The sequence below is a fragment of the Protopterus annectens genome, chromosome 2.part1, assembly GCF_019279795.1.
Source record: "Protopterus annectens isolate FY-2018-M chromosome 2.part1, PAN1.0, whole genome shotgun sequence".
Lineage (NCBI taxonomy): Eukaryota > Metazoa > Chordata > Ceratodontiformes > Protopteridae > Protopterus > Protopterus annectens.
The window spans coordinates 1,566,161,227-1,566,176,704 of NC_056729.1; the positions used below are offsets into that span (position 1 = coordinate 1,566,161,227).

The window sequence follows — 15,478 nt, forward strand, 5'->3', positions numbered from 1 at the left end:
TATACATTTTAAACTCACTAAACTCACAATGAACTTGAGAGATCGCAATCCTGACTGAACCATAGGGTGCGAAATGAGATCTGAGATAACACAGTGGTCAGGGGCATTATGGGTAAGGGTGGAGCTTGACAGTCACAGCCTAGAATCTAAGAAAGTGACCAAGTTGGATCCGAAATTCGAATGAAAATGACAACATCAGATATAATCAATACTACATACCCTCATGATTAATATTAAATGCTTAAGTGGTGGTCAGAGAACAAAAGAAAAACTGAATACTTGGATTAGCCATAAATATATTTGAAAATCATGATTCTGTATATTGCACAACTAAACTACTAACTAAAAGTTATTATTATACATAGATAATTTGCTGGAATGGAAGGACCCCAGGCCCATCTAAATTTCAGGGTTCATTTTTCTTCATTAGCACTAATAATGCATTCGGTATCTAATGGCAGTTTCCCTTCTCTTGTGTTAATAATTATCTCAAAAGTGCCCCAAGTATTTTAAAATTTCCACTTACTTGTCTTGAACAGGCTTGCAGTGGAAAAGTTTTATCCAAAATTCAAAATCTCACATAATCCTTGATCCGTCTTTACTGCAACTCATGTTCTCTAAATGCTATCCTCCTACCAGATTGGAACATTAATCAACATATATTGTTTCATTATTCCCTTCCTCAAATCTTCATGATTCTAAAAGATACATACTGAGTTTTAAATGTTTTGCCTCATATAGCTAGTGGAATGACCCCATTATCTTAACTGCTTATATCTGGACTGCATTTCTTAGTTTTCTGAGGCACTGCCTCCAAATTGGATGAGGCACCCAAAAAAGATCCTTCGTCAGTCATGTGTTCTGTAGTAAAAGAGGCTTCTTATGCTGATGGTGTTGATTCGCTTGATGACCTCAACGTTCAGTAAATCCTTTCACTCCACTATTCAGCCAGTTTTACTAATGTAAGAGCTAATGCAGTACAAACTGGCTGCCTGATACCCTAAAAATATGAGGAAGAATGTGAACTTTGTTTGAATTTCATTTTCCTTGTAGCATCCCAAAGAAGTTAAATGTATGACTTAGATATCATACCTTTTCCAATACTGATGTTACAGTAAATACTTGTCACACTCCCCCATTTAGTCTTTTAAATCAGTCAGGATGTACAAAAATTTAAAAGCAGGTTTAAATACTCATGTCAATAAACTAGCAGGCTGTAAAGTTAGAAAAACAAAACCAGTTCCCATCAAACAAGCAAAAACAGTGAAAAAGGCACACAAACAGAATGTAAAGCTCTCTTCAATGTTCTTTAAAAGAAACAAGAAAAAAAAGTTTAGCACTTTCATATTACTATATGTTCAGACTTCTTCAGAACTAAACAGTACTGACAGAATATTTCTAATACGCACATACAGTAAACTAACAAAATTAAAAGCAGAATAAATATCCATATAACCATGGTGGTGCAGTGGTAGCATTGTTGCCTCACAGCAAGAGGTTCTCCCATTCGATTCTCAGCTAGTGTGCAGGGAGTGCCTTCTGTGTGGTCTGCATGTCCTCCCCGCGGGTCGAGTGGCATTCCGAAAGACATGCATGAATGGGCGTGCCTTCGTTGAAGGTTGGGCGTCGAGCTGGCAACTCGGCACCGTAAAAATCTACTGCCAATCATTAGCGGACCGGAGTTCCGCTATGGTGACCCCTAACCGGGAAAAGCCGAAAGACAGCAACAACATAAATATTGTACTTTAACCTTAATTACTACAATATACACTAACATGCATTAAAACCAGTCTGCCGCCAATATAAAAATCTCCATAAAATATGTAAAAAGTCTGCAATCTGTACCAACATCTGATATTAAACAGGACTATTTATTATTTATTTATTTACTGGGAAATTCCGACTGGACGTAGGTCCTTTTTCAGCGGATGCCCAGGGAGAAAACCTCCACATCATGTACATGATAAATAGAGATGTAAAGTTGAAGCAATAGTAAACATTACAGGTTGTTGGCTTTAATACAACAAGATATTGATTATCAACAGTATATACAGTAAATGTTGCAAGTTAAGATAGTTTGTCATTTATAATATTAGTAACAAAGTTGTCAGACAAGATTTTAAAGTATATAAAGACAACTAGCTAATTCTGACTGTGGTTAGTAGTGGTGGTAGTATAGTTGGGTTAAGAGTCTAGGTGGGGGGCGGGGTAAGGGTGGGGGTGCTAGTCTGGATTAGAACAAGGACAAGGCCAGTGCAAATTTAAGGGAAATTTGAGTGCAGTCTTGAAAAGGCTGCTCGAATGTAGAGTAGTTATAGAGGGTGGAAGACTGTTCCAAAGTTTAGATATGGTACATGAAAATATGGCTTCTCCTGCTGAGTTTTTGGGTTTGATAACAGTGAGTTGATTTTTGTTGCTTGATCTTAGGGGCCTAATGGAGTGATAGGATTGCCGAAGAGTTTGAAGGGAAGGGATGTTAAGGGGGTGGTTAACAAGTTTATGAGTGAGGGTGAGTTGATTAAAGTGAAGGAGTTGTGGGAGTTCTAGCCAGTTTAGTTCTTTAAGGGAGACCAGGGGTAGTATTTATACTCCTACGGACATTTGGCCAGAGCATTGTGAAACTTCCCCTACTCTTTTTGATAGATGCTATGGAATCTTTTCCATCCACCTCAGCTACCACCAACTCAAGCAGATGGGACCTTGCTTGGTTTAACATCTCATTTGAAGCCCCTCACTTTTACCTAGCAGGCTGCTTACCTGACAGTCTTAGTGACTATTCCCCCACTTTCCTAATTCGGCACCACACACTATCTTAAGCCCATTATCCACAGGCAAATACGAAACAAGTCCAACTTCAACCCCAACTCCTTCATATCCTCCCTGCAAAAAATTAACTGGTCACCAATAAAATACCTCAACCTAGATGAGGCTGTCCACTTCAACAGTACCTTCCTCTCCATCCTAAACACCCATTCTCCTGTAAGAAATGCCAAAGTCAGATCCAGGCATGCCCCATGGTTACAAAAGACCACCAGAACCCTAATGAAATCCAGAGATAAGGCCTGGGAGCACTGGCGACTAACAAAAAATAACTCAGATAGGCAATCATTCCTTGAACTGTGCAATAAAGCCAAAAAGCATATAAAATTAGACAAATCTCTCTACTATAAATCCACCCTAAACTCTACCAACCACAGCCCTAAGCAATTCTGGTCCACTATTAACACCATCCTCCACCCAGGGAAGGTTGATACCCCCCAGCCATCCATTCCGCCCTCCTCCAGCAGTATTGCTGAATCCTTCAACAAACAATTCACTGAAACTATAACTATAACATCTCTAAACAAACACTTCCCTACAACAGCCCCCCCACACTCCTCTTTTCTTCTTCATCTCAGTACCTACCTCCAACATAAAAAGACTATTGTCAAAACTTAAACCCACCAAACTCACAGCTGACAACCTCCCCTCTAAATACTATTAAAATTGCAGCTGATACACTAGCCTACCCAATTTCAATTCTAATCAACTGTTCCATAACAGAAGGCTATGTTCCCTCGATATGGAAAATATCCCACATTATTCCCCTCCACAAAGGCACCCCCTCCACTGACCTCTCCAATTATACCCCATTGCTATCCTCTCCCCTCTCTCCAAGATACTTGAAAAATGTATCAACACCCAGGTCTCCAACTACCTCCTAGCTAATAATCTCTCCAAAACCCAACATGGTTTCAGGCCATATCACAGCACTACCTCCACTCTGCTCTCCTTCACCAACACTATACTTCATCACAAAAACAATGGCCTCTTCTCTACTGCCGTATTTCTTACAGGTTTATAGATTGGTACTAGGCTATCGGCCCTAGGACCTATACAAGCCTAGCCATAACAATTCCCTGGTTATTTCTTCTTACACTATTTACTTCCCTGGACCCCTGTCTATCAGGGCGGCTGACGTGATCCCCAGGGTGAATTTCCTTTCTCCCATCCAATCGTCAAGGTTCCTTTTGAAGAGGGTCATGGAGGCGCTCTGCTTGACATGTATGGGCAGTCTATTCCAGAGTCTGGGGAGTCTCTGGGTCTAGATCTCTCAAAGGCCTTTGACATGGTATCTCATGAGCTACTACTCTCTACTCTCCCTAACCTCTCCTTCTCACAATCAGCCTGCAACTGGTTCCACAGCTATCTACACAGATGCCAGCAATCTGGGACGATCACCTCACCTCCCAGTTACTCTCGGAGTTCCCCAAGGGTCTATCCTTGGCCCTCTGCTATTCTCACTTTTCACTAACAAACTACATACTGCCACCACACAAGCATCTCTTATAGAGTATGCAGATGACTACTCTCATCTGCTCTGCTTTGACTAAGTCACGGTTTCGTAAATATTTTACAAATATGCTCTATCACCTACTCAGTATATCAATTGAGATAAAGGGACATTATTTTTGGATAACTTATTTTGTTACCTAATTGCTTTAGACTTCAGAGCAATTATTATTAATCACATAACTCAACCTAGGCTAACAGTCAGCTGACAAGGTTAATTGCTAGTGCAGCTCTCTTAATTTAAGATGCATGTTATAATCACCAAGTTTCAAATTTGGTACAACTTATTCCATAATGAAGAAAACAAATGTATGGAAACCAGGGCACACCCTGCTATAGGTTCATAGGTAGGCACTAGGCTATCTGCCCGAAGGCATTTATAAGCCTAGCCAGAATGCGTTGGCTTTTGCCACCCCTTAGATTGGTTCCCTGTGCCTCTGTCCAGCACAGCCACTGAAGTGATCCCCAGGGTAAACTTTGTTTCCCATCCACTCGTCAAGGTTTCTCTTGAAGAGTGGTAGTGAGGAGCTCTGCCTAATGTAGATTGGAATCTTGTTCCAAAGCATGGGAAGTCTCTGGGACAGGAATCTATCCCTCCAGCATGTCCTACTTATTGTTGTAGTGAGGTTTAGATCCCTAGAGCGGGTGGCTCGAGGGGATAAGGTTTTCTTTAGGTGGAGCATGTCCATCAATTCTGGGTAGGACATGGCCTTGTGTGTCAGGCAGAGATCACCTCTGAGTAGGCAGTATGCAACCGAGTACAGCTGGAGTTTCTTCAGTCGAGCTGCATAGGACATCTGTTTGAGGCCAGTGATCCTCTTGGTGAGGTACTTCTGTGGTCTTTTCAGCTGTTGCAGGTGTCTTGTAAGGTACATCCCAAATGGGGCAGTGTACTGTATGATAGGTCTGATGAGTAGAGGGGCACAATGACCTCTTTTGATCTGGATGCAAACCCTTTTGTGATTAGGAGGGCCACATAGAAGGATTTTCTAACCACTTTGGCAATGTGATTATCAAAGGAGAGATTACTATCTACTTGTGTCCCCAGATCCCTTATTACGTTTTCTGTATTTAGGGGACTACCACCTATGTGGTAGTTTGTGGGTGCTTCGTTTTTTCCAAAGGGGATGACTATGCACTTTTTGGCATTTAGCTTAAGGCCATGATTTTGACACCAGGTATCCGTCTCAGTGAGACCCTTTTGGAGGATGTCTGTGTCAGCTGGAGAGTCAATTATAGCCCCTAGTTTGCAGTCGTCTGTGAACTTGGTCAGCCATAGTCCTCCTGTGCTTGTCTGTACCTCTGAGAAGTATATGCTGAACAGGAGGGGTCCTAGAACTCAGCCCTGGGGAATGCCACTTGCAACCGGTTTAGAGTCAGACCTAGCTCCCGCAACTCCCACCATGTGGGTTCTGTCTGTGAGCCAACTGGCAACTCATCTTGTGACATAGGGGTTTATGTTCAGGCTGGTGAGCTTGTCTATAATACCAGAATGGGGAATAGTGTCAAAGGCCTTTGCAAGGTCTAGGTAGGCTGTGTGTACCACCTTTCCCTTGTCTATAGCCTTGGTAACTGTCTCAAAGAAGTCCACCAGGTTTAGGAGGCATGATCTGCCCATAAAGCCAAACTGGGTAGGATCCAGTGTTTGGAGGTTCCCAATGTCGCTGTTAATGAGTTCCATGATGATGTGCTCCATAGCCTTGCAGACCTAGCTAGTCAGGCTTATAGGGTGATAGTTCCCGGGGTCTGTTGTGGCTCCACCTTTGTGGAGCAGAATAACCGTTACTGTGCGCCACTCTATGGCTACATAGCCTGTGGAGAGGCTGAGTTTGAACAGTGTGTTTAGGTGAGGGGTTAGTTCATCTTTGAGCTCATGTAGGACACAGCCTGGGACACCGTCCGGTCCCATTGATGCTGTGTTTTTGGCTTTGGAGAGGGCTGTTTTAACCTGAGTGTCTGATTTCAGGGGCTCTACATTCTTCTGGTATGGTTATGGGCCCTTTTGTGCGTGAGAGGGGGGTGAAGTTTGCACTGAACGTGTCTGCCAGGATGTTGGCAATATCAGCTGGTTCAGTGTATTTTGTGCCATTCTACACTAACTCTGAGCAGATCTGAGCATTGCCACTTTTAGATTCTTGACTTAGCTAAAGAATGCCTTGTGGTTATCTTTGGAGTCTTTGGCAATTTTTTTTTTCGAAGCTCGCCTTGGACGATTTTATGAGGGATCATAGTTTCTTGCTTATACTGATCAGGGATGTCTTCCCTTCTTGGGATTTTACTCTTTTCTGTACTAGTTTCCTTCTCCTATTGTATAGCTTGTTTATGGCAGGGGTCCGTCAGACTGGTTTCCTTTTCTTGGAGGAGTGAGTCTTGGTTTTGCTTGGGATAGCACAATCCATGCATTCTTGTAGATGCCCGTAGAATGCATTAGTAAAGGATTTTGCAGCTTGGACAGCATTATCCTTTAGCATGGGGGCTTTGAAGCTTTCCACCTTGGTCTTAAGTAATGTGAAGTTTGCTTCTGAAAAGTTTTTCAGGGTGGTTTCCTTATCCGGGGGTGAGGGCGGAATGTGGATATCCAAAGTGATTTGTTTATGGTCAGATCTAACCAGCGAGGGGTTGACCTCTGGTGTGGAACACCGGTCGCCCAAGTTGGTGATGACCAGGTCCAATATGCTGTCACTTCTGGTGGGAGTGTTGACCAGTTGATCCAGGGCGTTTGAGTTTATAAATTCTAGGAAATGTTGGGCAAGGGAGTTAGTACTTGAGTAGTTCTCCCAGTTAATGTTTGGGTAGTTGAAATCACCCAATATTAGGGTGTTTGGTAGGACCTTTATGTTTCCCAGTGTTTCCAGAAACGTGGAATGGGTGTCCTGGGACATGGTGGGTGATCTATAGCAAGCCACAATTTGAATTGCAGTTTTGCCTGTGGTTAGTTGCACGTGGGTGATCTCTGAAGCATCATGCTGTGCCACTAACCTAGAGGTGTGGGTATCCTTGATGAATATGGATACTCCCCCACCTTTTGTATTTCAGTCCAGGTTCTGTGGCCGATATGTATAGTACGAGTTGTAGCCTGGTAGTGCTGGGGTGCTCTCTGGAGCCTTAAACCAGGTTTCTGTTACCGCACATACATCGATTTTCTCCATACTGAGGAGTGCCTCGAGTGCGTGCATTTTGAGGTTTAGACTTCTGGCACTGAGTAGCATTACCCTCAGATTTTTGTTACTTGTGCTATTTATGGCAGTGGGTTTGTCTTTTGAGCCTTGCCTAAAAAAGGCACTATGGGGGTAGCAAGAGCCTTGGCCAGTATTCAAAAGCCTAAGGGTGACAGGTGCAAGAAGTCTCTAGCGAAGCAGCGTGGCTTGTCGAGCATGTCATTCCAGGTGGACAGACACTGGATCCCCTTTGAATGACACCGGAAACTTAGCCAATTGTTGAAATTGATAATTTTAAGCATTATTATTATCACCTGTTTAAATAGCATAGTTGTGCTCCTAAGTACTCTGACAGCTTTCTAGTTGTCTTTCCCCAAAAGAAGCTCTCACAGCTGAAGTGCTTAGCTACATACTCCACTTTTACTGAGTTGCAAGTATAATGCACCCTAGCTCTTGAGTTGCAAGTATAATGCGCCCTAGCTCCATAAAGTTTCTACTCATGCAGATGGGGAAATCCTGAGGCCCATTGTTCTACTAAATATTTCTACCTCTCAGTGGGCATCAATTCTGGAGGAAGCCATGCCACGTTGTAACCTGACAGACTGCTGGTTCCACTGCTGCTGAGAGCCCTCCTTAAGCCACATCTGCTTCACACGTTTGTCTGAAAACAGATCCCCAAAGCTGTAATGGGTTTATTATCCTTACTACCTTTGAGCTTTTCTTTTGCTTTTGGTTGAAAAGGACACAGACATTGAAGGGGCTTTCAGAAAGGATACCTTGAAATTACTGGCAAAGTCAGGCAGGTGCAGTCAGGCATGGCAGCAGACCATAACTATTGTGTCTGCTTCCGTAGTTGATCCATCCATGGTGCTGTCTCAGACACATGAAAAGATTATAAACCAGAACCATAGCTGCTACTTGGGACATCAGCTGTGTTTTTAGTTTTGCTTGTTCCTTCAGCAACTGTTGCAGCATCTTGTGAAATTTATTGGTAGGTTTCTCCTGGATCCTGAACATATGATATGTATTTATTTATTTATCCATTGCTGACTGGGTTCTTCCCACAAGGCTACTGTTTTCTTTTCAGGGGAGACCTGGGGTAGTACTTATACTCATACGTACATTTGGCTAGAGCATTGTGCAACTTCCCCTACTCTTTTTGATAGATGCTATGGAATGTTTTACATCCACCTCAGCTACCACCAACTAAATCAGATGAGACCATGGTTTAACATCTCATTTGAAGGATGAAATCCTGGGTAGACATATCAGTGTCCTTACAGTAAATCTGTACAATGTAAGCACATGCTTCTAGTAGTGATCCAGAGCCTTGGAATCCTTGTCTAGCGGGGTGGATCACTGGACTATGGGGAACAGGTTACTTCTCAAGGGTTGAAATAGCTATGATGGAGTCTGTGACAGGTACCATTACCAGGCAGCTCCAATCTGGAGGCAGAAGACGGATGTAGTTTGATCCTCTCAGTACAGCTGCCACTATATCTGGGCTCCAACAGGTCTCCCAAATAAACATAGCATCTTCTCGGCCGGGAGCACCACAGATGAAGATGGAGAGCAGAAGACCTCCTGAAGAACCATCTCTGAAGAAGAATGGATACAAGAGCACCAACCTCCTTCTTTATGATCATTTCTATCATTTTTCCAAATCTGAAATCAGAATGGAAGGGAAGAGATGCTAGAACAAGTCTAGATGCATCCCTCTGCTCCTACATTTCCTCAGGATCCTGGAAAGGCTATCAATGAGACTGGTGACTGTAAGACCTCCTGATGTCTTCTTTTCATCTATTCCTTGAAAGTCTGGAGGTGGTAGACTCTAAGTGAGATAGAGCTCAGATGGGACTTGAGGAAGTAGCCATTATGTAAGGATGCTGTATTGAAGACCCTGATAAACGGGCTCAGTACCAAATGCAGCTGACACCAAATGGGGCACACACACTGACAATAGACCTCCATCCCTCACAAGTTCCAGAGTGGAAAGTCTCAGCCCTGAAGGCTGATGCCATGAAAGTCCACAGCTATGTTGAAGGGTTCAGTGCTGACATATACAAGAAGTTTCCATCCCAAAGCCACATTGCCTCTGAAACCATCAGCGTCAAAGGTATCACTGATGGGACAACTGACACTGAAAGCAATGCTGATGACATAGGTGCAAAAAGCTGGGGGCTTGTCCCCATAAAAGGCAGTCAATTTCCCAAAGCAACATAGGCCAAGCGGATATGTGGGAAGAGACTAAAAAGATAATACAAAAAAGGAGAAACTGGAAGCTCTCGTTTATGGATACGGATAGTAAGATAGAAGCAGTGAAGATGTTTTTAGTGACTTTAGTTTTATATATAGGTCAGGCATATTTTTATCAACCAGAGGGGAGCTTTTGATAATCATTAATAGAGCTGAATGGCTTTATCTGTGAGGGAAAGAGGACAAGAGTTAAGAGGGATAAGCTGATCCTCTCAACAGTACAAAGTGGTTTAGAATTACCCAACATGAAGGGGTATTTTAGATCTACACATTTAAGGCTTATATATAACACAAGCAGAAGGTTATACTTCAAAGTGGAAAGGGATGATGATGAAGCAGGAAGGAGTTCAAGGAATAAGGAGAGAGTGGGATTTTGAATGCAAATTCACAAGGAAAATAATAACTATACAAAATATTATATCCATAAACTTACAGAAAAGATTCTGAGAACTAAGCCAACACAAGAATGGAGAAAGTTGATTTTGCCTGTAGGGATGAGTGCAAGCAGAGGAACAGAAAATATGCCAGACAGGGCTGGAATTTACTGGAGAAAACTGGCAAAGGAGCCAAGGTATTTGGAGCAAATGACTACAGAAGGAAAGCTAAGAGAGTGGGATGAGGTGAAGAAGATGTCTGGACTGTTGGGTAGAGACTGCCTTTCCTACCAGAAAATGATATGAGCATAGGCAAACAGAAAGGAATAGGGGAGTCCTAAGTGAAAGACCTGCTCTGGTAGAGTTTTTAATCAAATCTAGAAAAGAAACCGCTGTTGAAAAGGGATAATTAGCAGAGCATATAAAATAATGCATAATAACAATCAGCAGAGATTAGAAAGGATTGGGAAAACAAACTGGAAAAGCTGTTTACAGGGGAACAATGGGAGGATATACGCATGGCTCGCAAGTACACAACAAAGTCCAGAAGGTTTAGGATTTTTTTCTTGGAAGTGTTTGCATGAGTATTTTTATACCCCAAACAGACTTCAAAGAATTTTTCCTCTGGTAGATAAATACTGGAAGTGTGATGGGGAAGAAAGAGGTAACTGGGAACATGTTTTCTGGGAATGTAATGAATTTGCAGATTTAAAAATTCTACAGCGTAGGCTATCAGAAATAATGCGGGAACAAATGGCTTTAACTAAGGAAATAATTCTTCTGAGTTGGGACACAGGATCTGAATTGACTAGATATAGTAAGGTATTAAGTTTAATTCTGCTACCTGCCAAAAAAACAGTTACTAGAAAATGGAAATCAAAATCTAAACCAACTGTATTTGAACTACTTAATGTAAAAGAGAGAAAAAATGGGAGAGGGATCTTTAGAAAAGGGAAGGAGCAAATCACACAGAAATAAATGGAATTTTGGAAGCAATACATGCAGAATAATGTTCAGGACGAGTAAGGTTTAAGGAAAGCTAGGAAATGAACAATTTATTCAATGGACTGAAAGTTGCTATAAAGAAAGAAAACGTATAATATTTGTAAATGGAAAAAAGTATTAATATGATTTGCTTGCATTTCTACCAATGTATGTGTGTCTATGTCTTAAGTGATAATTTAATAAAGGTGTATAAACAAAAAAAAAAATCATGCCGGACTCCTGTATTGATACTGGATGATGATGTAACCGAAAAAATTTCACAAATGCCTATGTGCTAAGTGGGTCTTATATAACCGAAAGTGCTAGTCAGCGAACGCTCACATGAGCGAAAACGCCGGAGTTTGAAAGGGTGTTTGTGGGGTTGAGGTACAGTGAGAAGTGGGATATTTGCCCTTTCCTCACTGTAGTGCAACCTCGGAGTTGGAATATATAGTTAGTGGGGGGTGTGGAGGGTGCATCCCCTCACAATACGAAATTCTATCTCCGGCGTTTTCGCTCATGTGAGCGTTTGCTGACTAGCACTTTCGGTTATCCAACATAGACCCGTGCTAAGCATATTGATTTTTTAAGGCTTTGGTCAAGGGGTCAAATGGGAACTCTTGCATTCCTTATTGTTGGTTGGTCAACAACCTTCAGAGGTTTTACAAAGAAACATATGTGAGGCAAGCAATGGGAGCTTTAACTTTATCATAAAGGAGTTGTACAGTAACTCAACAGATTAATCACCGGAGTCATAGTGTGTAACCATGGGAGCATAAACTGCATAAGTACAAGGGTTGTGAGAGGGATTGCCATAACAGTTAAGGCATTTATCTCCTGGATGCAATGTACAGGGCTTGATTCTGACCTCTGTTCATTGGCTGGGCTTGTATTTATTTATTTATTTAAATTTGTTGACCGGGAGTGTCCGACTGGATGTAGGTCCATTTTCAGCGGAGGCCCGGGGAGAAAAGCTCCACAGTTAAAATAAACAGACAGTATATACATTGGATTACATAGTGAATAACAATTTACATAGCAATTACTTACAACATATTTACAGATGAAGAACATAGTACATCAGTAGACAACTAGAATCTTTATTTGTGAAGTGCATACCAGACGTTAACAAATGTTACAAGAAGAAGAAGTTTGTGCTGTATAATAAGTACTGGCTTATGAGCATCTGAGCTTGCTATAATCAAGGTAGTTAGTGGAGTGGAAAGAAAGGTAGTGGTTGGATGGGTGGATGATATTAGAGTGGGAGTTGCAAGGGCATAGCCAGCATGTTTTTAGTTGCGCTTTTAGTAAAGTTTTGAAGTGGGTGCATGATGGTATGGAGGTAATTGTGGGTGGGAGTGAGTTCCATAATTTGGCTATGGCGCAAGAGAATAGTGCTTCACCAGCAGAGTTATTGGCTTTAGTGATCTGCAAGTGATTTTTGCTGCTGGATCTTAGTGGTCTGGTGGTGCGATAGGGTTGGAGTAGATTCTGGAGGGATGGGACATTTAGTGGATGGTTTACTGGTTTGTGGGCGAGTGAGAGTTGATACCACTGAAGGAGGTTGGGAGTTCAAGCCAGCCCAGTTCAGCAAGTGAGAGACAGTGGTGACTAGGGTAGGATGCCCCTGTGCCCCTTGTAATGGTTTGCAAACTGATAGCCTAGTATTTACCTATGAATCTGTGAAGGAGAGAAAATGCATTTGCTTAAACTTCCAAAAAAAAAAATACCACTAACACTGGCACACTGTTAAGGTTATGACAGTGTTTCTTCACACTTTTCATATGACAGCCAGTAGAATCCTTTTCCGCTACCATGTGATATGTACAAAACAAGCAGTGAAGGCAGTATGACATCGTACACATTTCCATATACAAATTATATGACTGGCATACCTCTCAACTGTACACATTTTTGCAGAATGTCCAGATTTTTGGTCTGTTTTTCATAAAATTGTGGTTTTCTGGCAAATTAGTGGCAAACTGTTAAAGACTGAAGTTAGAAAAAATGACAGACATTTGAGTTTCAGACTTCATACCCTTCAGAAAATTTATGCTAATACAAAACCTGTTATTCTATAAACTTTCTAAGTCTGTAAGAGCAATATTTAGAAACTGTCCCTGTTTTGGGCCTTTGTATCACTTTTATTTATGGCTTTGTCCAGATTTCTTGCTCTCAGAGGTTGAGAAGTATGATGACTGGGATAATCCAAGTTGCACCTATGACTTCTGCTCTCTAGAGATACAAATTAACTCACAGATAGAAATTTATAAAATACTGTCTGCGAGTTAATTTGTATCTCTAGAGAGCCAGAAATTATAAAGCACTACAGTACACTTTTATTGCATTTGACTGTATATTACTTGTATCTTGAAAATTAAAAAATAAAACTAATTGCGTAAAAAAAAAAAAAGAAATTGTAAAGCACTGGTATCTCTTACCTCAATGTTACCACCAACTCTGGCCAGCAGAGGGGGGAGGGGCTTGTCTCTGTCACTCTTCAGCTGCCTTCTAGACTGCCTTCTTCCACCTTTTGAGTTAATACAATAAAAAACGAGATAGTTAGTTTACAGGGTTTCTTGCTTTCACTAGTGAAACAGTTAATCCTGTCTGTAAAGTAATAACTGAAAATGCTGCTGTTGCACAGTAATTAATTGATAAAGAGCAAACACCCTACAAGGTGGAAATCACCTTGGGTGGTAATGCAGATGCTTTGTATAATTACACAAATGTTATCAAACAACAGTATGCACTACTTGCCCCATGTCAGGTTGTGTTTCTAGAACTTCAGATGAAATTTTAGGTGCACCACAGCTGACAACAAGACAAATCCTGTTACACATAAATGTAACAAAAGTCTTCCTGAGGTCAAATCAGCAAGAGCAGTGTGGACGATAATGGAGAACACTCAGCGTCACCAATGTTTTTATGTAATTCTCAGAATATTATAATAGCATAGTTTGACAGTTGTCACTGTAACACTCTGACCACCTCTGAAGATAGGAAAACTGTTATTTTAATCTGCCTGCCCCTGTCTCACTGACTACTGTCAAAGCTCCAGCTAAAACATTATCTCAGATATACAATAGTCTGAATGAGAGATAAGCAGTGGAGAAATGCCTAAGCCACGTTTTTTGTAAATGCAAACTGCTGGAATAATTTTGCAAGAAAACATTGTTTCACATACAAAACGTCCTAAATGAAAGACTAGAACCATAAAGTCACCACACAAGGGTTGTGTGATTCAACAAAACCTAGGAAGTAAATCTCATACAGCCTATGGAAACTATTCCATCACCAGTAGTATTTAGGGGTGAAAGACTACCTTGTTACAAATACCTTGTTCTGCCATTAGGTGCATAAGTTACATTAAAACATCCTTTAGGTTTGGAGCTCTTACATAGAGTATTTGAAGAATAGTAATGGCATGTCATAATTGTTAGTGAAAAAGTGTTGTAAAATGTGTCCTTTTAGTTACAGAATGGGATGCATGTTCGCTATTATTGCCACAGTGTACTGTGAGAAGAGTTTCTGAAATGCACATCTTTAATTGCTATCAAGCAGAAATTAAAATGTCAAAAAGTGTGTCATTTCCCCAACCTGAAATACAGAGGAAGTGAAAATCTCATTTTTACATTGATAACAAAAAGTACAATTGTGTAAGAGCATACCATAATGCCAAGTATTGACAGACAGAAAGGTGAATCTTGATCATCGCTCCTCTCCTTTAAACTTTTTTTTGCTGAGGGGTAAGCCCCCTACTCCTCCGAACATATATATATATATATATATATATACCAACTCTGAGATCTCCACACAATGCTGAAACCTAGCATATGCAAGTCTGTTTTTTCATTCATTCAGTCTCTGTAGTTTAGGACTAGCTGTAGTGGGTCCCAACATTTCAAATGATTACCATCTGGCCAGTATGCTAAACCTTAAGCACCCCTATCTCACATGTCAAGCGTCCAACCTTAGACCTGGGCATAATGGTTGCATGCTGGCACAAAGAGGCATACAGGTGCCAGATCCTTAGAGCATTCTTGACACAGGAAGTTACAGAGGCTAAGGACAAAGAGGATAGTCTCAGGGGATGCTAGGAACAGAGGGGCAATGATAAGCAAATAAGAGTTCCATGTCAGCAACAAAGAAAAGGAAGAAGACGGATGGAGGGAGGGTACATGTACTTCAACAGTGATCTATTAGAACCTCTACTGTTATGGTAAGTTCTTTCATAATTGTACTATGTTCTTTATTAGGCCACTGTTGCAGTAATGCTGCCAAATGGGATGATTCTGAAAGCTTGTATGTATAGTGGAGTGGGGCAAGAGGAGCTAAAGTAGAGTCCAGTAAACCACAGAGAATGATTCCGAC

The 15,478-nt window shown here is 41.3% G+C and overlaps 1 protein-coding gene across 3 annotated transcripts in view; it reads right to left on the reverse strand.

Moving 5' to 3' along the window:
• CHD5 (chromodomain helicase DNA binding protein 5) overlaps positions 1-15,478 on the reverse strand; it is a 2,140,358-nt gene that overhangs the window by 631,249 nt on the left and 1,493,631 nt on the right. For all 3 annotated transcript variants that reach the window (XM_044063016.1, XM_044063014.1, XM_044063013.1), the window contains exon 25: positions 13,546-13,634. In XM_044063016.1, coding sequence (XP_043918951.1) covers positions 13,546-13,634 — 89 coding nt within the window. The remainder of the gene's footprint in view (positions 1-13,545; positions 13,635-15,478) is intronic.